This window comes from Triturus cristatus, chromosome 4_1 (assembly GCF_964204655.1).
Source record: "Triturus cristatus chromosome 4_1, aTriCri1.1, whole genome shotgun sequence".
NCBI classification, from domain to species: Eukaryota; Metazoa; Chordata; class Amphibia; order Caudata; family Salamandridae; genus Triturus; species Triturus cristatus.
The window spans coordinates 1,039,705,747-1,039,729,293 of record NC_140585.1 but is presented as its reverse complement, the minus strand read 5'-3'; the positions used below and the strand labels follow the sequence as shown (position 1 = coordinate 1,039,729,293).

At 49.1% G+C, this 23,547-nt stretch overlaps 1 protein-coding gene across 3 annotated transcripts in view; it reads left to right on the top strand.

Annotated features, from left to right (window-relative positions):
* The window catches only part of RSBN1L (round spermatid basic protein 1 like), a 395,874-nt gene that overhangs the window by 313,189 nt on the left and 59,138 nt on the right, over positions 1-23,547 (top strand). For 2 of the 3 annotated variants that reach the window (XM_085654005.1, XM_085654003.1), the window contains 2 exons: positions 744-914; positions 22,628-22,736. In XM_085654005.1, coding sequence (XP_085510131.1) covers positions 744-914; positions 22,628-22,736 — 280 coding nt within the window. The remainder of the gene's footprint in view (positions 1-743; positions 915-22,627; positions 22,737-23,547) is intronic. The other variant, XM_085654004.1, reaches the window with a different exon arrangement.

Genomic DNA, 23,547 nt, shown 5'->3' with positions numbered 1-23,547 from the left:
GGTCTGCTGACAAACCCTCTGGAATGTCTGAACTTCCAAATACGAGCATCCCCAAGGTCTGAACCAGGAAGACTCTTGAGCATTGTTGTGTCTGGACTGTCTGATCTGTCGCTGTTGTGGGAAGCTTCTGTACCACAACGTTCTCTACACTTACAAAGTGACCTAGGGGTTTAAGGAATAACTGAAGTACAGCTTCAAGGAGGTGGAAGCTCAGTGGCAGCTCCAGATCCGCTCCTGACTGGCTTCGAGGCCCTGCTTGTTGGCATTTCGAAGTTGATCTTAAGCAGTGTTTCAGGGCCGTTTCTACCATTAGGCAAGACTAGGCAGCTGCCTAGGGCGGCAAAAGGGGGAGGGCGGCAAAAACATGAGTTTGGGAATATCTAATGCATTAATTCTTCTAGCCTGGATGACAGGGGGAGAGAGTGATGGTAGTAAAAGGGAGGGGCGATATTTTTCAATTCTCGCCTAGGGAGGCAAAATACCTAGAAATGGCCCTGAGTGTTATCAGTTACCAAACAACAATGTATTGCAGGTTGACTCCTCTGTGCCTAGAATCAACTTTGTTCTGCAGCCTGCACGATAGAAGCACAAAAAAAACAAATATGTGGTTGAGAGAGTAGGCCTTGTTTTCGAGAAGTAGCCTGTCAAATTAGATACGATATTCTTCTGGTCTTTGCATGTTGGCATTTCTTAACTCTTAATAATTATGGAGTGTATTGATGTTTTGCAATATCTTTCAAAAGCAGAACTACCAACGAAATCAAAAACCTTCAGTACCTACCTCGAGCCAGCGAGCCTCGTGAAATGCTCTTTGAAGACAGAACACGATCTCATGCAGACCATGTAGGGCAAGGTTTTGAACGGCAGACTACTGCTGCTGTCGGTGTGCTGAAGGCTGTGCACTGTGGAGAGTGGTAAGCGGGTCATTTTTAACCACAAACACTTGTACTGCATAAAGCTTTGTCTGTTTTCTGTTGAAATACCGTAAATCCTGTATTTTTGGTGACACTGGTTTTCCTGTTTAATATGCTATTGTTAATCGTACCTTAAATCTCAACAGTCTTATTTCTTTTTTCAAAAATCCATTGTGAAATATCATTTTTATATTCATCCGCTCTGCCAATATTTTAACATGCCGCTGCTACTATCTGCATCATCTATTGAAAATGATTTTTAACGCAATAAAATGTGAGGTGTGCCAATAATTTCTCCACTGAGGCCCTTCACTCTGTGAAACCCAGTCACCCCACGTTTCTCTGTCCATAATGCAATTCTTTCAATACTACTCCTACGACTGACCATGAAATTGACTAAATATTGCACTATTAAATAGCTTCACCTGCCTCAGATTCCAGGCATCCCCAGATCTTTCACTTTTAAGAAACAGTTGGTGTTGCCGGTATTTCCCTGAGAAACTCGCAATATACCCTTGAATGTACATACCTTCTATTTTATTTCCTTTTCATATTTTTTTATCTATGATACCTGGGGTTAATCGGTACAGCTTTGTAAATGTGTTCACGAGGATTATGACCAAAAGGCGTTATGGAAAGTTATGTAGCATGTCATTTGTGATTATTTATGCATTCCTGTTTGATTTATCTGAATTTTCATACAAATGGAAAATATATTCTTTAATAAGTGTAGTAGCAAAAGCAGTACTATGGAAAAAACATCAAGGTTCTACAGTGTACTTCATATACTTTTTAATTCCCAAAAAAGACTGATCACTCTGGCCCATGTTAGATCTCAGTCCCGTAAATCATTGCATACTATCAGAACACTTCTTTAGTAGGGGATCTCTGTGTATAGTCATAATCTAGTGAATAGTCCCGCCCATGTGCGGGGACCCCGGAGCAATAAAAAATAATCTCTTAAGGTGTCAAGCCATGCAGACCTGCATCTACACTTAAGAGAGAATTTAATTTAAAGACAGATAATGCAGCCTATACCCACAGGCTACACTGTCCAGTACTTCAACTAGGAAATCCCACCAACATCCACAAACAGCACTGCCTGCCCAGCTTTTTCCACAAGGAAAAAACCTGCCTCTACCAGCAGAAGCCTCTGGAATGATAGAGAGAAAGGAATGGACAGACAAGCCCCATAGGCTTCCATTATTTGGCTCAGAACAGGATACTGTGCCTTTTAAGAAAACTTTCCAGAACTTTTCCCAGTATCCCAGAATGCACAGCAGGTCCCTTTTACTCTCAGTTCTTTTTTCCGGCTCCTGCTAGCAGGACCCTGGAGCATTGAGCTCTCCCTTTTCAAGGGTTTATTTGGTGATTTTGTCACTTTTCAAGTGCTTTTAGTGTTGTGGCCTTCCTTCTGGTGTTGTCATCATGCCTGGCTTGTTTGACAAGTGCCCAGAGTGCGATAGGAAGAAGGCTAAGTCAGACCCACACAGGGTGTGCATCGTCTGCCTTCCCCAGTCCCATGTGCCGGAGGAGTGTGAAATCTGCCACTCGTTCTCGGCCAGGACCTTGAGAGAAAGGATGAAGATCAGGCTCCAAGTCCTGGAGGACAGAAGGCTGAAGGCACAAGGTGGGTCAGGAGGGGCTGATTCTGGCCATGCTGAGGCCTCTGGGGGACGTCGATGGCGTCGAGGGGGGTGACTACGGTCTGTTCACCTTCTCCCCAGAGCCCTGACGCTCAACGTCGAGGGAGCTGAACAGGCCGCCGTCGACGACATCGTCTTCGTCGACGCTGTCGACTTCGCAGTCAAGTCATCGACGCCGAGATCAGGCCCGGCGTCGGCGCTCGCCATCGAGTGGAGGTCGCCTGTCGCCATCGGCGAAGAGGAGAAGGTCGCCGTCGAGAGGATACCCGACGTTGCCGGCCAGCCGCAGGCCCTCGCCGTCGAGGCGGCGTTCGCCGTCGAAGCAGGGTTCGACGTCAAGGAGGCGCTCGACGTCAAGGAGGCGCTCGACGTCAAGGAGGCGCTCGACGTCAAGGAGGCGCTCGACGTCAAGGAGGCGCTCGACGTCAAGGAGGCGCTCGACGTCAAGGAGGCGCTTGACGTCTAGGAGGCGCTTGACGTCTAGGAGGCGCTCGACGTCTAGGAGGCGCTCGACGTCTAGGAGGCGCTCGACGTCTAGGAGGCGCTCGACGTCTAGGAGGCGCTCGACGTCGAAGAGGGATTCATCGACGTCTAGGTTGCGCAGGAAGTCCCTGGGCTCGGTATACTCCGTAGTGTATACGCCGACGAGGCCGGGGTCGCTGCCCTGCTCTCCATTGCCACAGGAGCCCGCGCCGCGGATCCCTACGCCATCTCCTCCGCCTCCTCCTCCACCCCTACCGACACCACCACCGCCTCCTCCTCGTCCTCCTCGTTCTATTCCGCCTCGCACGCCTTCGTGCCCACCCGCGGTTCCGCCACGGTCGGTCTCGTTGCCCAGGTATCCGACGCCGCAGCAGGGAACTCCAAGGCCGCGGCGCCAGGGTAAGCCACCGTCGCCGGGCCCGGCGAGGCCGGTGGACAGACCGAAGCCAAGGAGATCACGCTCCCGCTCCGGATGGAGAGGGAGATCGCGGAGCCGTGGGCGTTCGTCGTCAACATCGGGGCGACGCTGCAGGAGGCGCAGATCCAACACGATCATCTGCCAGGGACTTCTCACCGACGCTGTCGGACTCGCCAGGGACGAGGGTGTCGCCGGTTGACGATCTAGTCTCCTTCCAGGATGTACTACTGAGGGGGGGTGCAGCCAAGTTGGGAATCACGGTGACGGTACCGACACCTACGACGTCCGTGATATTCGAGACGCTGCACAAGAAGCAACTGTCTCTCCCCCTGCTGCCTCTAGTGCCGGGACTGGTGGAGCCCGCTATGGAGTTGTTCCTCACTCCGGCGGTGACGAAATCCGCCCCCTCACAGCTCCTGAAGAAGTATCGGGCGCCGGACTCGGACCCGACTTTTTTGAGGATGGACCCGAAGCCGGATTCGGTCATTGTGACGGCGGCGAGGAAGCAGCATGCTACCACCCCTTCATCGACGGTTCCGCCCGACAAGGAGAGCCGCTGGCTAGATTCAGCGGGCAGGAAAGTCTGTGGGACGGCTTCTACCACCATGAAGGCGGCAAGTGCCGGGGCTCTGTTGGGGCGTTACGACCGTGCCCTGTGGGAGTCTCTCCAGCAGTACGCGGAGCTGCTGCCTCGCGACAAGAAGGAAGACTTCTTGGAGACTGCGCGAGGGGATGCTGCTATCGAACCAGGTGATCAGTGCGGCAGCTGATGTGTCTCTGCTGGCGGCGCATGGGTATTGTCATGGCGTCCACCAACGACGTCACGCGTGGCTGCGCCTTACCGCGCTCAAGCCAGAGGCTCAACATAGAGTGGCCAATCTGCCTTTCTCGGGGGAAACCCTTTTCGGCAGGCATGCGGACGACGAGATGGCCCGCATGAAGACTGAGGCAGAGACCCTGACGGCTGTCTGGTTGGAGAAGCCCGAGAAGAAGCAGCGCCCGTTCCAGAGACGGTTCGGGTCTGCGGGCAGAGGGCCTGGGCAGGCCTCGGGACAGCAGCAACACCAGCAGCAGCAGTTCTGGAAACCCTTCCAGAAATGCCAGAAGGGTAGAGGGGGCCAGCAGTCCGCTACTGCTACCAAGGGCCCGGCCGGGTTCTCGGCCCTGAGCATCTACTTCCCCTGCAACCGTTACCCACTCCAGTGGGAGGAAGCATTCAATTTTTTCTGGCAGATTGGAGAAAAATTACTCAGGACAAGTGGGTGCTGAATATTGTTTGCAATGGATACAGTCTTCGGTTCATCAGACCGCCTCCAGCGATTCCGCCGGTAAGCTCGCAGTATCAACTGTGAGACCTCCAGGCGGAGGCGGACATCCTGTTACGGAAAAATGCGGTGGAAGACGTACCTCTGTCTCAAAGGGGAAGAGGTCTGTACTCTTGGTTCTTCCTGGTTCGCAATAAGGACAAGAACGAGTTCAGGCCCATTCTGGATTTGCGGCAAGCAAACAAATGGATTCGCAGAGAGAAGTTTCACATGCTATCGTTGCATCAGATTTACCCTCCGCTGCAACGGGGAGACTGGCTCTGTGCCATAGACCTACAGGATGCGTACTTCCATGTGCCCATTGCACGAAAACACAGGAAGTTCCTGCGATTCCAAGTCGGCGCCAATCATTATCAATACACAGTATCGCCATTCGGGCTAAAGTCTGCGCCCAGGACCTTCTCGAAGTGCATGGCAGTGGTAGCGGCGCACCTGCGGAGGAACAAGGTGTTTGTCTACCCGTACCTGGACGACTGGTTGAACAAGGCCTCATCTTTCTCGGAAGCGCAGGTGCACTTCCGGAGGATGTGCGCTCTCTTGAACAAGCTGGGGTTACACGTCAACATGTCCAAATCTGTCCCGACTCCGGTCCAGTGCATACAGTACTTGGGGGCCTCCATAGATACGCTGTCAGCAAGCGTGTCTCCTTCGGAGGAGAGACGGTTATCGCTCCTTCGGAAGGCTCAGGACCTCATGACCGCTCCATCGACGACAGTGAGGAAGGTGTCTTCGCTGCTGGGGTCGATGGCCTCCTGTATCTTCCTCACTCCTCACGCACGGCTGCACATGAGACCACTACAGGAGTGCTTGGAAGATCAGTGGGATCAGAGGACAGGTTCTTGGGACGACAAGATACGACTGTCTCTGCATGCTCTTCAGTCTCTGAAATGGTGGTGTTCGGCGGAAAATCTCCTCAGGGGGGTTCCCTTCCACAAGGACATTCCCACGACGAGTATCGTGACGGATGCATCTCTCCAAGACTGGGGAGCGCACTCCGGAGACTTACAGATACAAGGAAAGTGGTCCCTGTTGGAGTCTACGTACCACATCAATTTCCTGGAACTCAGAGCCGTTTCCTTGGCATTGAAGGCCTTCCATCCGTCCTTCCAGACCCCCTCGCTGCTGATACAGACGGACAATACAACCACGATGTATTACCTCAACAAGCAGGGGGGGGTCGAGATCGTGCACTCTGTCGCAGGAGGCGCAGGCGATCTGGCACTGGCTTTTGGCCCGGGGACTGATGATTACGGCCACGCATCTGCCGGGGGTGCAGAATGTTCAGGCGGACGCACTGAGCAGGCTGCTTCAGGAAAACCACGAATGGGTCATAAACGACGAAGTACTAAGAGAAGTCTTCGCAAGGTGGGGAACTCCAGACGTAGATCTGTTCGCCACCGCCGAAAACAGCAAATGCCGAGACTTCGCATCCAGGTACTACCAGCAGGGGACGCTGGGGAATGCGCTATGGATCGACTGGTCGAACAGCTTTCTGTACGCTTTTCCACCCATCCTCCTGATTCCGGCGGTGCTCATCAAACTGTCCAAGTCCGGGGCGCGGATGATCCTCATTGCCCTGGAATGGCCCAGGCAGTGGTGGTTCACGGACCTACTACACCGGTCTCTCCTTCCTCACATGCGGCTGCCGTGCAGGCCGGACCTTCTCACGAAGTTCGGGGTGCGGATGGTGCATCCCAATCTCCCGTCTTTGAGTTTGGCGGCATGGCTCCTGAGATAGTGCAATATGGCCATTTGAATCTACCAGAAGATTGTATGGACATACTGAAGGAGGCTAAACGTCCTTCCACTAGGACTTCCTATGCTTACAAGTGGAAGAGATTCTGCATCTGGTGCAAGTCCAAGAACTTTGACCCGACGACCTGTAAGGAAGATGTCATCCTTCTATATCTTTTACATTTGGCGCAGTCTGGCCTTAATTTCCACTCCATTAAGGTTCATCTCGCTGCTTTGACTGCTTACAGGAAATGCACTTCACAGACTTCCTTCTTTCAGATCCCTGTGGTCAAGGATTTTTTAGAAGGCTTGAAGGTGTTCCCTCCTGTCAGACTTCCCTCGCCTTCCTGGGAATTGAATGTGGTGCTGTCCAGATTGATGAGGGAGCCTTTTGAACCTATTCACAAGGCTTCGTTGCAGCACCTGTCCTGGAAGGCGGCGTTCCTAGTGGCCATTACATCGGCCCACAGGGTGAGTGAACTTCAGGCGTTATGTTGTCAAGAACCTTATACTGTATTTCATGCTGCTAAGGTTGTTATGCGTACTCACCCTAAATTTCTTCCTAAGGTTATTTCTGATTTTCATGTCAACCAAACCATAACTTTACCTACATTTTTCAGAATCCCTCTTCTCCAGCGGAACGGTCTCTACATTCCCTGCACGTTAGGAGGGTGTTGAAGTTTTATCTTGATAAGACCAAAGATATTCGTAGGTCAGACCAATTGTTTATCAATTATGGATCAGTCAGGACCGGTCTTGCTACCTCCAAACAGTCCATCTCTCGGTGGATTGTGTCCTGTATACAATTGTGTTATCAAAAGTCTAATGAGACCTTGGGGGTAAACCTAAGGCTCATTCCACCAGGGGCAAAGCGGCTACGTCTGCTTTGCTACGTAATGTTCCGATTGCAGAAATCTGCAAGGCGGCCACTTGGAGGTCGGTCCATACCTTTACTAAGCATTACTGTCTGGACACGGATGCCAGGGCAGATGCTCAGGTTGGGCAGGCTTCACTGCGAAATTTGTTCGCACAATAGTGGTGTTATTTTGAATTCTTCTCCACCGCCGTTTTTGGTGTGGGGATGGACTTGCCATTCTATTCACTAGATTATGACTATACACAGAGATCCCCTACTACAGAAGGAGTTGTTTCTTTTCTGTAACTCCAGTTCTGTAGTAGGGGTATCTCTGTGATAGTCATAAGCGCCCGCCCTTCTCCCCGGTGGAGAGATATTTATTAATGTAAGGAATGATACAGATCTGGCGTGTTACGCCTTCAAAAAGAACTGAAAGTAAAAGGGACCTGCTGTGCATTCTGGGATACTGGGAAAAGTTCTGGAAAGTTTTCTTAAAGGCACAGTATCCTGTTCTGAGCCACATAATGGCAGCCTATGGGGCTTGTCTGTCCATTCCTTTCTCTCTATCATTCCAGAGGCTTCTGCTGGTAGAGGCAGGGTTTTTCCTTGTGGAAAAAGCTGGGCAGGCAGTGCTGTTTGTGGATGTTGGTGGAATTTCCTAGTTGAAGTACTGGACAGTGTAGCCTGTGGGTATAGGCTGCATTATCTGTCTTTAAATTAAATTCTCTCTTAAGTGTAGAAGCAGGTCTGCATGGCTTGACACCTTAAGAGATTATTTTTTATTGCTCTGGGGTCCCCGCACATGGGCGGGACTATTCACTAGATTATGACTATCACAGAGATACCCCTACTACAGAACTGGAGTTACAGAAAAGAATCTACCCCTTCCATATGGTCACTCTTCAGGATGTGATGCCACTGCTCCAACAAGGCGACTGTCCGCATTAGACTTCAAATAAGCTTACTTCCACATCCCAATTCATCCAGCTCATCGCAAGTACCTAAGGAATGACCAGTTCAAAGTGCTCCCATTCGGAGTCACTACTCAACCCCCATATGTCCACCAAATGCCTAGCAGTGATGGCAACACATCTGCGCAGACAGAACATTCATGTCTTCCCATATTTGAACTACGGGCTCATCAAAGCCAGTACACTTATGACTACTCTCCATCTTCTCCATCAACTGGGGTTTACTATCTCACCTCTAACCTTCACAGATTCAGCTGTATTTAGGGGCCGTGCTCAACACACAGTTGGGTTTGACACACCCAAATGAAGTTAGGATTCAAAACATCCAAACGCTACTACAGTAGTTTCAATACAATAAACAAAGCAGTCAAGATAGTTATGCAGCTCTTAGGCATGATGGCATCTTGCATTGCAATAGTACCACATGCTTGGCTATATATGCGCCTGTTGCAAGAATGTCTGGTGTGCCAATGGTCTTGATCACAGGGACCGCTACAAGATCTAGTGTTGTAGATAGCCACACCGCTTTCTGCAGTGGTGGAAACCCCCCAAAAAAATATCAAAGGGACGGCCATTTCTCCAGATCATTATCACAGCGAAAGCATCCCTTACAGGATGGGGTGCTTACCTACAGAATCTCATGGTTCAGGGTCTCTGGTACACCAAACACCAGGGTCTCTACATCGACTACCACACGTTTAAAGCTGTTCACCTAGCATTGAAAGCATTTCTAACTCACCTGGCAGGCATGGTTGTCTCGGTCTGGGCGGACAACATGACTGTACTGTTTACAAATACGTAGGGGGGGGGGGCACTTTCTTCAATTATCACGCCTGTCTCGGGCGATTTGGCATTGGGCCATATGTCCCGAAATCCACCTGCTAGCGTAACACCTCCTGGAGATGGACAATCACTTTGCTGACCTCCTCAGAAGGATGAGGCAACAAATCCACAGGTGGGAACTCCACCCGAAGTACTTCTCCCATACTTTCACAAGTAGGGGGGGGGGGGGTTCCACAGATAGACCTGTTCGCAACTGCAGACAACGTAAAATGCTCAGACTTCGCCTTCAGGTTCCCATACTCTACAAAGGCAATGATCTATGGATGAACTGGTCAGGGATATTTGCCTACACTTTTCCACCTCTACCACTTCTTCCATTTGTGATTCGGAAGCTCAGGCAAATGTCTCTCTCCCTCCTTCTAGTAGCTCCCACTTGGGCTTGCCAGCCATGGTCCGCTACACTGCTCGAAGTCTCTGTAGTTCCCTACGAGAAGCTTCTCCCCAACCTGGACCTATTCACTCAAAACCATGGAGACATCAGGCACCCAAATCCAAAGAAGCTAAACCTTGAAATTTGGTTCCTGAGATCATAGAATTCGGTTACCTTAATCTCCCACCTGAATGTATGACCATTTTTAAAGAAGCTCAGAGGTCTACAAGTTGTGCGTGTTACGCAGCGAAGTGAAAAAGATTTGTCTTCTACTGTCAGAGTAAATTAATGAATGCAACTGTGCAATATATTGTTTGCTACCTTCTTCATTTGCAGACCTCTGACCTGGCTTACACTTCAACACGTCTACGTTAAGCTGCATTTCCTGCCTATCAACAAAACAAACCAGACTTATCTTACCAGTTATTAAGGCATTTATGGAAGGCATTAAGAGTAATTCCACCTAGATTTTCACCTGCACCCGCATGGAATCTCAGTATTGTATTTACCAGACTATGGGTCATCTATTTGATCCATTGCATAACTGTCCTTCCCTACACCCCTCGCCTCCCCAATTCTTATCTTGGAAGGTTGCTTTTGAGGTGGCCATTACCTCACTCGCATGTTGTTGAGCTCCAGGCTTTAAACTTGGAAGAACCTTTCTTCCAGTTACACAGTGATAGGGTGGTCCTTATAACCAACCCAAAATTATTTCCAAAAGTGATTCCATCTCAGTCAGTTGAATACCTGTTTTCTTTCCACAACCAGATTCAGTTGCAGAAAAAGCTCTTCATACACTGTCAAAAGAACTGCAATGTATTAAATTTACAGAAATAAAGAGTTCCTTAAGACTACACAAATCTTTGGTGCTTTTTCGTCCCGTCACAAAGGAAAGTCCATAGTCGGGCATTTCTGGATGGATAATTAAATGCATTCAGACATGTTATGCCAAAGCTAAAAGGACTTTGCATAAACCCCCTAGGGTACACACTGCTCGTACGATAGGGGGTTCCATGACTTTCCTGGGCAATATCCCAATAGCTGACATTTGTACGGGAGCTAAATGGCCTACACACCACACACTTTCACTAAACATTATTGTGTTGATGTCTTAGCTCGCCAATAAGCTAATGTAGGTCAGGCAGTGCTGTGTACTCTTTCAAACAACTTCAACACCCACAGGTTAGCTACCACTTTTGGAAAGGGACTGCTTTACAGTCTATACAGAGCATGTGTATTTACAGCCACACATGGAATATGTTACCCTGTAAGCATCTGTTTGTGGCAGGATTGCTGTGAAGTCTTCGGAGGCCACATCCCCTTTTCCCACCACAACTCTGCAAACACTCCTCCTGGCACACTACTGGTTGGGTAAAAAAGGCTGCTTTAGTCCTGAGGCCCTCAGGACGCAGGGGACTTTATTTGGCCCCGCCCCACCACCACCATCAGTGCGCCAAAGGCGTTGCTGCAGAATGGTGGAGGAAGGGGGCTGTGTTGGAATTACTGGAGGTAACAGGAGGGCTTGTTGGCCCCTATGGACACTCAGCAGCTGAGTGGACTACACCCCCCTACCAGGAGGCATGATTGCAGAGTGGTGTAGAAAGGGAGTGGGGCCTCCGGTAGCATTTTTTCTTCTTTATGTTTTTAAATTATAAAGACTGGGGAGCCGTGCCCCCCGTTCCCCACCCCAACCCCCACCTCCCCAGTACCATTATGACCCCTGTTACCCCATCCCTCGGGGCCTGGCCACAATACTGGGTGCCCTGGTCCCACCTGGGGCACCCACTGTTATCTGTTGGGGACCGCAGCAGTGTCTCAAGGTCCCTGCTGGCTCCCCGCGTACTGCGGGAATCTGCATTGCTTTTGGACAGAGGTAGCTGCTGAACATGCAGCTGTCCCTCTGTCCAAAAGCAATTCTGCTCCGCTACATTTTTTCTGGGACTCGGTTCAATCAAGTCCCAAGATAGCTGCCAACACTTCCTGGTTGAAGTGTTGGCAGCCAGTCAAATTTCAGTAGGATTTTGGGCTACCATATATCTATATTTTTTCAACTTAAATATCTCTGAAAATACTGAATGGATTTACACTAAATCAAAAAATGCTTTCTGGACCAACATCTAGGTTTCTGCCAAATCTGGTGTAATTCCATTCAGCGGTTCGGGCTGTAGATGTGTTAAAAAAATTAAAGATCTCCATAGAAATAAAATTGGGAAAATGCATTTTGAGACCCCCTTTTTTTCCCATCCCCCTCATGATGGATCACCCCGAAATTTTCAACACAGTAGCTGAACCAAAAAGGTGACGTTTTTTGAAAATTCCTTCCACTAAAACGGTCTATGTCTACCAATAGGATAAGTTTGTGGCATGGGGGCTCTTTTTCCCCTGCCCATTGGGTTACATTTACCCTCCAAGCCCTGGCTCGCGGTCCCTCTGCTGATTTCTATTCTACCACTATTCGCAGCTTGGCCAATCCCAGTGCCAGGTCCAGGAACCTAGTGCCTACTTTCTTCCAGGCCGGTCTCTGGTATAATCTCAAAATTCAAGCTTCAAAAGAGCGGGGGGGGCGCATGTGTGGAATCTAGGACTGAGAGCACCTTCTCCCAATAGGGCTGTATGTAGCTGCGGGCACTCCCACACCATTTGAGCAAAATTTCATCCAAATGCCCGCATCTTGGGCAGGGGTCACCTCAGTGGACTGCTCGTATCATGTGTGGTGTCATATAGGAGGTCATTGAATTGGAGGTATTTCAACTGTGTGTTCTAAGAGACTTTTTTAGAAGAGGCTAGTATCCTCTGCCATTCTGGATCTGTCAGTTTGCGCCTCAGAATGCGTTCCCATCAATTTCGTAACTCGGTCAATGAGCCACGGACCATACCCGTGAAGGATTTGTAAAACTCTGACTGCCGGGGCCGTATATATCCGCTTGATCCAATTATCCCTAGACCCATCTGTTTTATCACAGCAAACAGAAAATCCCAGCGTACCATATCGAACACCTTTTGGAGGTCCACAGACAGCATTGCTTTACACATATTGTGGGGTGGTACATTACATGGTAAAGTCTCCTGATGTTGTGGGAGGTGTTACGCAAAAGGATAAATCCACTTTGGTCTGTGTGTATTAGTGCCTTCATGTTGGGGAGTAGCCGGAGAGCCAGTACCTTACTAAGGATTTTGAAGTCTAAATTTAGCATGGAATGGGGACCTAACTCTGTGACCATAGCTCCCTGCACCTTAGTTTTGGGCAGAGGGATAACTGCTGCATCATCTGTGGAATCCGGGAGGGCACCAAATCGCCAGGATTCTGCATGTAGGTTTTCGAGGCGTGGGGCCTGGGTCCCAATGTATGCTGCATAGAATTCGGTTGGAAGGCCATCTGGGCCAGGCGTTTTACCTGTCGCCATGTCCTTGACGGCTGCTCGAATTTCTTGGATAGTGAAGGGGGCTCCCAGTTGTATACGGGGCTTTTCGGTCAGTTTTTCCAGGGGTGTGTGCACCAGGTAAGTGGTTAGAGATTCCTCCGGGAGGGGTACGGAGGCAGAGTACAAACTCTTATAATAGTCATAGAACTCCGAGTGTGGGGGAGTGTAGTGGCTGACCATCATTTCTCTGTACGTTTGTAATTGGAGACCCTCGGGATTCCGGCTTGATAAGCCATGCTAAGAGCTGGCCGGACCGCATCGTGATCTCGTTCAATATACTGTTTATAGTCGTGGGCCTGCAGCTTTTCTAAGATGGTATTGTATTGATTTCTCATCTCTCGGACCTCTTCTTGGAGTTCATGTTGGGTACTAAAGAGTTATCTGGGGCGTGTAATTTGTGTTTTCAGGCCTGTAGCTCCCTATGCATCTCCACTTGGACGCCAACTGTTTGGCCAATACATAAGCCTCTTATAAAAACTTTAAAAGCCTCCCACTTTAGTAGACTTGAGGATGCCAAACCTGGGTTATTAGTAAAGTAACCTGAGACCGCCTCTGCCACAGAATTGTGGTAGCATGCGTCTTCTAGTGAGGCCGGTTTGAGCCGCCGCGTTGGGGCAGGTGGGCATCCCTTATTGGTACAAATCGTATTAAGGCAGGGTTGTGATCTGATATAGTTTGCCCTAAATATTCAAAGGGCAACACTTTGGGCCAGTTAGGGGAGCACACAATGTGGTCTATTCTGGTGTGTAAACCATGGACATTGGAGAAGTATGAGAAGGTGCATTTGTTTTAGTGTTGTATTCTCCAATCATCTACTAGTCCCAAGTGTCCTACCCAATCTCCCTTCCCGCCTACCAGTTTCCTCCCCCTATTAGCAAGTCTGGGGATGTACCTGCTATGGGTGTGGAGAGGGAATGGAGGAAGGTAGTCTGAACTTGGTTGGGGGCATAAATACTCCCTAATTAAATCACTTTACCACACAATCTGTCCTCCAGTAGGACATATCTGCCTTCTTTGTTAATAAGTGAGCGGGTTAGTTCAAACGGTGTCCCTGCCTGCAGCCATATTAAGGTCCCCCTGGTGTACGCCAAGTAAGAGGTGGCGTAGATTTGGCCATGCCATTTTCGCCTCAACCTATCTATCTTAGACCCAACTAAATGAGTTTCCTGGAGCATGGCCACCTGGAACCCTCTCCGTCTAAGATATCTGTGGATATTATATCTCTTGATCCCATCCGCCTAATATTCCAGGACCTGAGTGCTCCTGACAGTCTGGAGCTAGCCATGTTCGCCAGTATTGTATTCTATTCCTCCCCTGGTCACTTCCCAACCCTCCAGCTCGTATTCGGTCTTGTACTCCTCATGCAAACCAAATCGAGAAAGAAAACAAACATAAAGAAACCTAAACAATCCCCAACAACTCCCAGATCCCGGGGCTGTACAGCAACGCCTGAGCGTCCAAACTGTGAAGTACAACCATACGTTTAGTGAATATTTCCTCTTGCTAGCCTATAAGGGCCTCACCAGAAGGGGTTTGGCAAGAGCGTTGCATCAGAAAAACACTCCGCACCAGCCCATCTCTTAGTTAGTAGATTACGGTTGTCCTGGCTAATATATTGCTCTGCATGTAATAGATTGCAGACAAGGTCCCTAGCAGCTAGCATATAATTCTAAGTGAATCTGTCCCTCCCTGCACCCCTCCCCATTTCTTTCTCCACAGTTTCGTAACAGCAAAGCAGCGTTCAGTAAAGGATATCCGATTATATCATCTGCCCTCTGGGGTGTTACCACCGGGAGGCCAGTCTCGTCCCCTCATGAGGAGACAGAGTCAGATCTTGCCGACTTCCACCCAGACGAGGAATCCATCTCCATGGTCTTCTGTTGCTTCAACCCTATCTCCACCACCGCCTGTAGTGCTGCTGCGCTCTCTATTTCGGTCTGCAAAGGAGATGCCCGCTCCTTACTCCGCTCGGTGCGGCCCCACAAGGGCTCCTACACGTCTCTCTCCTGGAAGGTAATGATCTCGAGCGGGTCGTCCCTCATTGTGTGCTTCCAGCCGTGTCCAGGCGGAGTCCGGGTCTTTCCAGAAGTAGGTGGTGCCATCCACTGCTATCCTGAGTTTGGAGGTAAACATTATAGAGTACTGTATTCCATTATCCCTGAGCGCCTAAGAAGCTCTTTTTGGCTTGTACCAACACCGTATAGTCCGGAAATATGGACACCCGACTGTTGGCCACAACAAAGGGGCCCTCCGAGCGAGAGAGTCGTAAACAGAGTGTTCGCGGCATATGAGCTGCAGATTATACACTGTGCATAGATCGCCATCTGGTGTTGGGCCCGGATGTTTGCAGTTTGTTTTTCCTCTTGGAAAGTCTTTGGAAGTCACGAGGTTGGTGACTCCTCCTTTGGTTCGTATTGCGCATGGGCTTTGGCTCCATCCTCAGATTGTTTTTTTCCGCCATCGGGCTCGGATGTAATACTTCGCGCTCCGGTTCCGAACTTTTCCAGTTCAACGATCGACGCAAAAATCCTCGCTCATCGAGATCCTTCAGATAATAAATCATCTTAATCACCTTCTCTTCGGCACTTCTTCGATTCCGGTCGTCGACGGCGGCCTTCGGGCCTATTCCGGCTCCTGTCTCGGCTGATGGAAAGAACTCCCTTCAAGAAGTGCCCTCGATGTGGGTCCAAGTTTCCCCACACTGATCTTCATGAGGTGTGCAACCTCTGCCTCTCACCTGAACACGAGGCCCGAGACTGTCCCGCCTGCAAGTCTTTTCGCTCTAAAAAGACTATTCGAGATCGATGGGCTAGACGCAACATGGCGCACTCCTCGACCTCCGCTCCAGTCAACATCTTCGGGGACGACGTCGAAGCTCCGGGACAGCAGAACATCGAAGAAGAGGACGACGACCTCGTCAGTGCTTCTGAGGCCGACGACTCAGATGTGGAGGACATCACCCCGGCGCAGAGGGTTGTGAGTACAATACCCCCTCCCACACCCACGCCGATACCCAAAAAGGCTTCGGTCACACCTTCGCCTTCGGACCTAGGCAAGACCAAGGATACTGCTTCTCACACCCCACCTTCGGGCCCGGTAAAGAAGCCTATTAAGCCTTCCGGCAGCTCGGGCTCGAGCCAGCCTACCAGCGGTACCGAAAAACACCCTTCGGCACCGAAGAAAAAATCGGCCTCCACCTCCACACCGAACCCAGCACCAAAGCCTTCGGTGTCGAAACCTGCCCTTCCGGTGCCGACCAAACATCACAAGGCCCTCGGCACAGACACTCCCGTGCCGAAGCCTTCTTCGGCACCGACCAAAAAATCGGAGGTCCCAAAGAAGCACGGCTTAGACAAACCTAAAAAGCAGTCAGCCCCGAAAACTTCGGCACCGACCGAACAACCAGTGTCGCAAGAACTTTTCACACCGGATCCTCTGCAAAAGACACTCACCAAGGATCCAAAAACTGGACATTTGACATTGTCTTCAAAAAAGAGACACTTGGACAAACCAGCTCCACCTCCACCTCCAAAGAGGAAAGACACTGCTACCTCCCCTTTCAGAGTGCCTTCCCCACCTCCTCCACCCTCCCCACCTCCACCACCCTCCCCACCTCCACCACCCCTGCCTCATCGTTCCCCAACCTTGTCTCCTGTCCCAGATGATTTAGGAGACCCTTATTATGATCCAGCAGATGTGCCACAAGACCCCACCCGTACTGGATCTCCAGACCCATGGGACGACTATAACAATCCGGACATCCCAGATGTCCCACAGGATGACCTTTACCCATCTAGGCCATCCCCACCTGAAGATTCGTTAGGCTTTCACCACCTACTACAAAGGGCGGCACAATACCACGGGGTGGAGTTGCATACTGACCCAGTGTAGGAAGATTTTCTCCTAGACACCTTCGATAATGCACATAGGTCCACTGCCATTCTACCTATGTTAAAGGGAGTAATCAAACATGCACCAGAGGTTTTTAAAGACCCAGTCAGGGCCAGGGTCCTAAACCCCCGTATAGAGAAAAAATACAAAGCCGCCCCCACAGACCCTTCATACATTAAAGGCCCTGCACCATTGGATTCCCTAGTGGTATCTACAGCTAGGAAGCGCTCAAATTCTCAGGCGTCAGGCGAAGTACCACCACCTGACAAAGAGTCCAAGCTCCTAGACGCGTCAGGGAAGCGCACTGCGTCACAAGCCGCCAATATATGGCGTATCGCCAACACGCAAGCGCTATTGGCCAGATACGACAGGGCGCATTATGATGAGTTAGAGACCATCATGCACCATCTCCCTGAAAAATACAGGAATAGGGCTAATGAATTGATCCAAGAGGGAAAAACAATAACTAATACCTCTATACGCTGTGCCCTCGATGCAGCAGATACAGTCTCCAGGGCCATAAACACCAGTGTCCTTCGCCGTCGCCATGTCTGGCTCAGAGTTTCAGGTTTTAAACCTGAGGTACAAGCCTCTATATTGAACCACCCATTCGACCAAGATCATCTATTTGGCCCAAAAGTTGTTGAAGCCCATCGAAAGGATGAAAAAAGGTACTGACACGGCGAAATCCATGGGAGCCCTACAGTCGCACACTCCTAGGCGCTCTTTTCGCCGCTCTTCCTTTCGGGGCAGGGGCTACTCCTCGGATAGTGCATCCACGTCATACAAATCCCCTCCTCAATCTACCTTCACAAAGGGTTATCAAAGAGGCGGATACAGAGGCAATAATAATAAGGGCAGAGGCAAGACAAATACCGCCCGCTCTGCCACACCGCCTACCAAATGACTTTCCCCCGCTCCCTCCAGACCATTCCACTCCAGTCGGGGGTAGAATACAACATTTCCTTCACGTCTGGGAGACAATTACCTCAGACAGATGGGTGACCCAAATTATTCATTCAGAGTATTGCCTAGAATTAACATCTACCCCCCCAAACATTCCACTCAGGCAACGCCCTATGTCTCAAGAACCTGCTACGTTATTAAAACAGGAGGTAATCTCCCTCCTGCAAAAACAAGCCATAGAACAGGTCCCCATAAATCAACAAAATGTAGGGGTCTACTCCCTGTACTTTCTGATTCCAAAGAGAGACGAGACTCTACGACCTATCCTAGATCTCAGGCCTCTAAATACTTGCATACATTCAGACCATTTTCACATGGTAACCCTTCAACAGGTTCTTCCACTCCTCTCCCAGAACGACTTCCTCACCACTCTGGACTTGAAAGACGCATACTTTCACATCCTAATACACCAGGCTCACAGAAAGTACCTCAGATTTGTGGTGGACGGGCAACGCTACCAGTTCAAGGTGCTCCCGTTCGGGGTAACAGCACCAAGGGTATTCACCAAGTGCCTAGCAGTAGTGGCTGCACACCTCAGAAGACAGCACATTCACGTCTTCCCATACTTGGACAACTGGCTAATAAAAGCCACGTCCTACGAACAATGTGTGCAACACACCGCCATTACAATCCAACTGCTTCACCAGCTAGGCTTCACAGTGAACCACCAAAAGTCCCACCTGGTACCATCACACACAAAACAATACCTCGGTGCCACCATAGACACCTCAAAAGCCATAGCCTATCCCAATCCTGCCAGGATTGCAAACATACAGGCTCTGCGTCAGAAATTCATATTTCAACACTCTCTCCCAGCAAGAGTGTTTATGCAACTGATAGGGATGATGGCCTCTTGCATTTTCATAGTGCCCCATGCAAGACTCCAGATGCGTCCACTCGAAGAGTGCTTAGCGCGCCGGTGGAACCAGGCCCAGGGTCAACTGACAGATCTGGTGTTGGTAGACGGTCGCACCCATCGCTCTCTGCAGTGGTGGAACATCACAAACCTTTCCAGAGGTCGACCGTTCCTGGACCCGGTTCCACAAATAATCCTGACAACAGACTCATCGCTCTCCGGCTGGGGAGCTCATCTGTTACATCTCACAGTACAGGGCACACGAACGTCGCAACAGAAGTTACTCCACATCAATCATTTGGCGTTGCTGGCAATCTTCCTAGCCCTAAAATCCTTCCAGATGCAGATTTCAGGCAAGGCAGTCCTCATTCGCACAGACAACATGACTGCCATGTACTACATTCAAAAACAGGGGGGCACACACTCTCCATAGCTCTCTCAATTAGCACAGAGCATATGGAGATGGGCAATTCCACAGAAAATCTTTCTCCTGGCCCAACATGTCCCAGGAGTCCAAAACACCGTGGCAGATCTGCTCAGCAGACAAACGCAACAAATTCACGAATGGGAACTTCACCCACAGGTTCTTCACCCGTTCTTTCAGAAGTGGGGGCATCCACAGATAGACCTATTCGCCACCCACGAAAACAAAAAATGCCCAAGCTTCGCCGCCAGATATCCACACCCATTGACCAAAGGCAATGCGATATGGATGAACTGGTCAAACAAATTTGCATACGCTTTTCCACCTCTCCCACTAATTCCATTAGTGGTGCGAAAGATACAACAGCATTCCCTAACGCTGATCCTAGTAGCTCCAACATGGGCCAGACAACTGTGGTACACCACACTGCTGGAACTCTCGCTAGTACCACACCAAAAGCTACACCTCTCACCATGCCTCCTAACCCAGAACCATGGAGAGATCAGGCACCCGGACCCAGCTCAGCTCAACCTTGCGATCTGGCTCCTGAGGTCCTAGAATTCGGATACCTTAACCTTCCCCCTGATTGCATGAATATTATCAGGGAAGCTAGACGCCCTACTACTAGGGCATGCTATGCTGCAATGTGGAAAAGATTTGTTGTTTACTGCCACAACAACACAATCAATCCTCTAAATGCGTCCATACAGCACATCATATGTTACTTGCTCCATCTACAAAGGTGTAACCTAGCATATACATCCATTCGGTTACACCTCGCAGCAATTGCTGCCTACTTACAGAACAGGAAGCACCTATCACTTTTCAGGGTGCCTGCCATCAAAGCTTTTATGGAAGGCCTCAAAAGAGTAATTCCACCCAGAGTACCACCCTCACCTGTCTGGAATTTGAATATAGTTCTCACGAGGCTAATGGGACCCCCTGTCGAACCATTACATAAATGTGAGCTGCAATTTCTCACATGGAAAACAGCATTCCTAGTGGCCATCACTTCCCTTAGAAGGGTTAGTGAAATACAAGCACTCGCCATACAGGAACCTTTTCTTCAAATGCATCAGAGCAAGGTTGTACTCCGCACCAACCCAAAATTTCTACCCAAAGTCATTTCTCCCTTCCATCTAAACCAGTCTTTTTCTCACAACTTCAAAACGTTGCGGAAAGGGCTTTACACACACTGGATGTTAAAAGGGCCTTACTTTACTACATCCAAAGAACACAACCTTTCAGAAAAACCAAACAGCTATTTGTCTCTTTCTCTCCACCACATAAAGGCAACCCTATTTCTAAATCAGGGATAGCTAGGTGGATTGTAAAATGCATACAGATTTGCTACCACAAAGCAAAACGAACGCTATCGGTTCCCCCTAAAGCCCACTCTACAAGGAAGATAGGGGCTTCTATGGCTTTCCTAGGGAACATACCACTAGATGACATCTGCAAAGCAGCGACATGGTCAACACCACACACCTTCACAAAACATTACTGTGTAGATGTGCAAACCAAGCAACAAGCTAGTGTGGGCCAAGCTGTACTAAAAACACTGTTTCAAACTACTGCAACGGATGCCGGTGGTCGCCGCTAGGGTTGGGTACTGCTATATAATCTATGCACAGTGTATAATCTGCAGCTCCTATGCCTCGAACGGAATATGCTACTTACCAGTATGCATCTGTTCTTGGCATGTACAGCTGCAGATCTATATACGCCCACCCGCCTCCCCGGATACCTGTATCCGTTCCAGTTTATCTTATTTAGATACAACACACATGGGTTTCTTTACTGTTATTACTACGCTCCATCTTTCCCTGCTGGCGAAAAACAATCTGAGGATGGAGCCGAAGCCCATGCGCAATACGAACCAAAGGAGGAGTCACCAACCTAGTTACTTCCAAAGACTTTCCAAGAGGTAAACAAACTGCAAACATCCGGGCCCAACACCAGATGGCGATCTATGCACAGTGTATAGATCTGCAGCTGTACATGCCAAGAACAGATGCATACTGGTAAGTAGCATATTCCTTTGGATTTCTGGTATGGTTCCCCTGCAGGAGCTATCTCGTTCTTTGAAATCCCTCCAGGGTGTCCTTTAGCCCATGGCGGGCCATGCAGCGCCCGACGTCCTTGCTTTGGCTGCAGGCCGCTCTGCGGGTAAAGCACAGGATCCATTCCCGGGCAGGCCACAGTCCGACTCACCGCTGTTATCACGCTGCGCATGGTGGAGCATCAGTGCCTCGCGCAGCCACCTCCACTGGTGTCCGTTGTGGCGGTTTGGAGGCTCGCCACTATCTGGTGCAGAGCTGCCGGACCGCAGTCCGCACGTGTCTATGCACCACTTGTCTCCCCTTCCGGCCTGTGTAACTTTACACCCACTGAGGGGCCGACGCCACCTCCTGCCTCCACACCCTCACAGGTCTCCTGGCAGAAGCCGAAGCTGAGATTCAAGTGGGCAAGCAGGTCTTTGCCGCAATCTTCAGTTGCCCTGCGGAGGACGTGGGCCCGCTGCTATCGACCCGATCAGGGCTCCAGAGTATCCGCCGAGGCGCCGGCATCCTGTGGCCTTATCTGCACAGTAGGTGCCGGGATTCCGGATATTTTTAATGGATTTTGTGCGGAGCTCGTTTACGGAGCGTCCGAAGCAGCCGCCATCTTGACCACTCCCTCCTATCATGCCTAACCGTAAGTGAAAAAAAAATATTTTTTGCAAAGTTTCGTACCGATCCGTTGAGTGGCACTAAAGTTTTTAAGAAAACAAAAAAATGCTTTTCAAGGTGAAACACTGACCAAACTATACACGTGCTTTCATGCACCACTCAAATTACTTTCATATTTAACTATACTAATTCACCACTAATCCTTTATGGGCTCCGGAATAGCGTGCTACTCGCCAAAAAAGCGCTTCAACGCCTCATCATGGGTAGCATGCGCTATATAAGTGCAAACCTTTTCCCTCTTCTATCCCTCCGCTATCCTTCTCATTCCAAATAACTGACTAACATATCCACCTCCCAAATTACTTTCATTTTTACTATATAAATGCAATTACAATAATATATATATATATATATATATCAGCAATAGTGCCTCTGTAGTTGTTGGATCAAAGTATCCACAGAAGAGTAAAAAGTCATTTTAAAAAAACAATTGCATAGCAAAACATACTCCTCAAAATCAAAGATACTACATTCATAGTTGTTAATTTCATAGTGTTGAGGGTATTAAAATACTAATCTGTAAGATTATTTATGAATCTTATAATTGCCTCAAGACATGAAAGCTGTCCTAAATCTTATGCTATTGCTGAACTTTTTAGCACAGATGTTTCAATGTTTCCCCCCTCATTTCACATAATTACATTCTTCAAACTATTTCTCATATTTTACATCTTGTTTTAAAACATGCCCTTTAGGCATGGAAGTTTGTATCTATTTTGTTGAATTTGTATCTTTCTTCTGATTATTTATGGATTCTTTGTTTTTTTCCCATCTAGGCCTGAGCAGCCTCGTATAACCAAAGATGTAATTTGTTTTCATGCAGAAGATTTCTTAGAGGTAGTCCAACGACTACAACTAGACTTGTATGAACCACCACTATCGCAGGTAAAAAAATACTAGTGCTGTACAGTGCTCATACTCGGTGCCTTTTGGATGCTTGCAGTACAGTGTGCAGCTGATACATTATGAACCCCCCAATACGTATTCCGTCATGTATGAAAGTTCTCAATTAAAAGCTGCTTTCATTCGCTGTGTTTAGGAGTTTCCTGACACTTACGTAGTTAGTTTTTCCAGAGTCTAGACCCTGAACCACGGACCCACCTGTATTTTTAGTGGTTTGAATGTTTGCTGTTGGATTAGATGGGAGAAACTGATAATGGGAAGAAGGACCGGGACATAGTGGGCTGCTAATTTCTGAAGGTGACAGTCTTTCGATCCAGCAATGCTTCTTCATGAAGCAGCATATTAAATGTGTAAATAAGTACCACCAGAAGCCAGTATCAAAGATTTAAAGCTGATCTCCCTTGGGCCTGTTTTCCTTTCCAAGTTTATACTGACCGCCAGACTGTGTAGTCTATTAGCTATTCTGGTAGACTAGCATAGAAAAAATTGCATTCATTCAATCACCCCATCACAAGGGCTCTTGTCGAATCCATTCAGTGCTTAGCCTCCTAGGATGTTGGGATTTTTCGGAACATAGAGAGCTGTAAGTTGATCCCCCCCCCCTTCTTGCACACAGCATTGTGTGCGATATAGAAGGATGGTCCGATTGAATGATTTCCTGATTTATTTTTTGCTTTCACCAAGATGGCAGCTCATAACCCCCTAGACTTGTAACAGTTGATGGGCTTCCAACACTCTCCCCAGGACAAGCCCTTTGTTCTGTTAAAGCAGAAACAGCTCTCCAGCCTCCAGT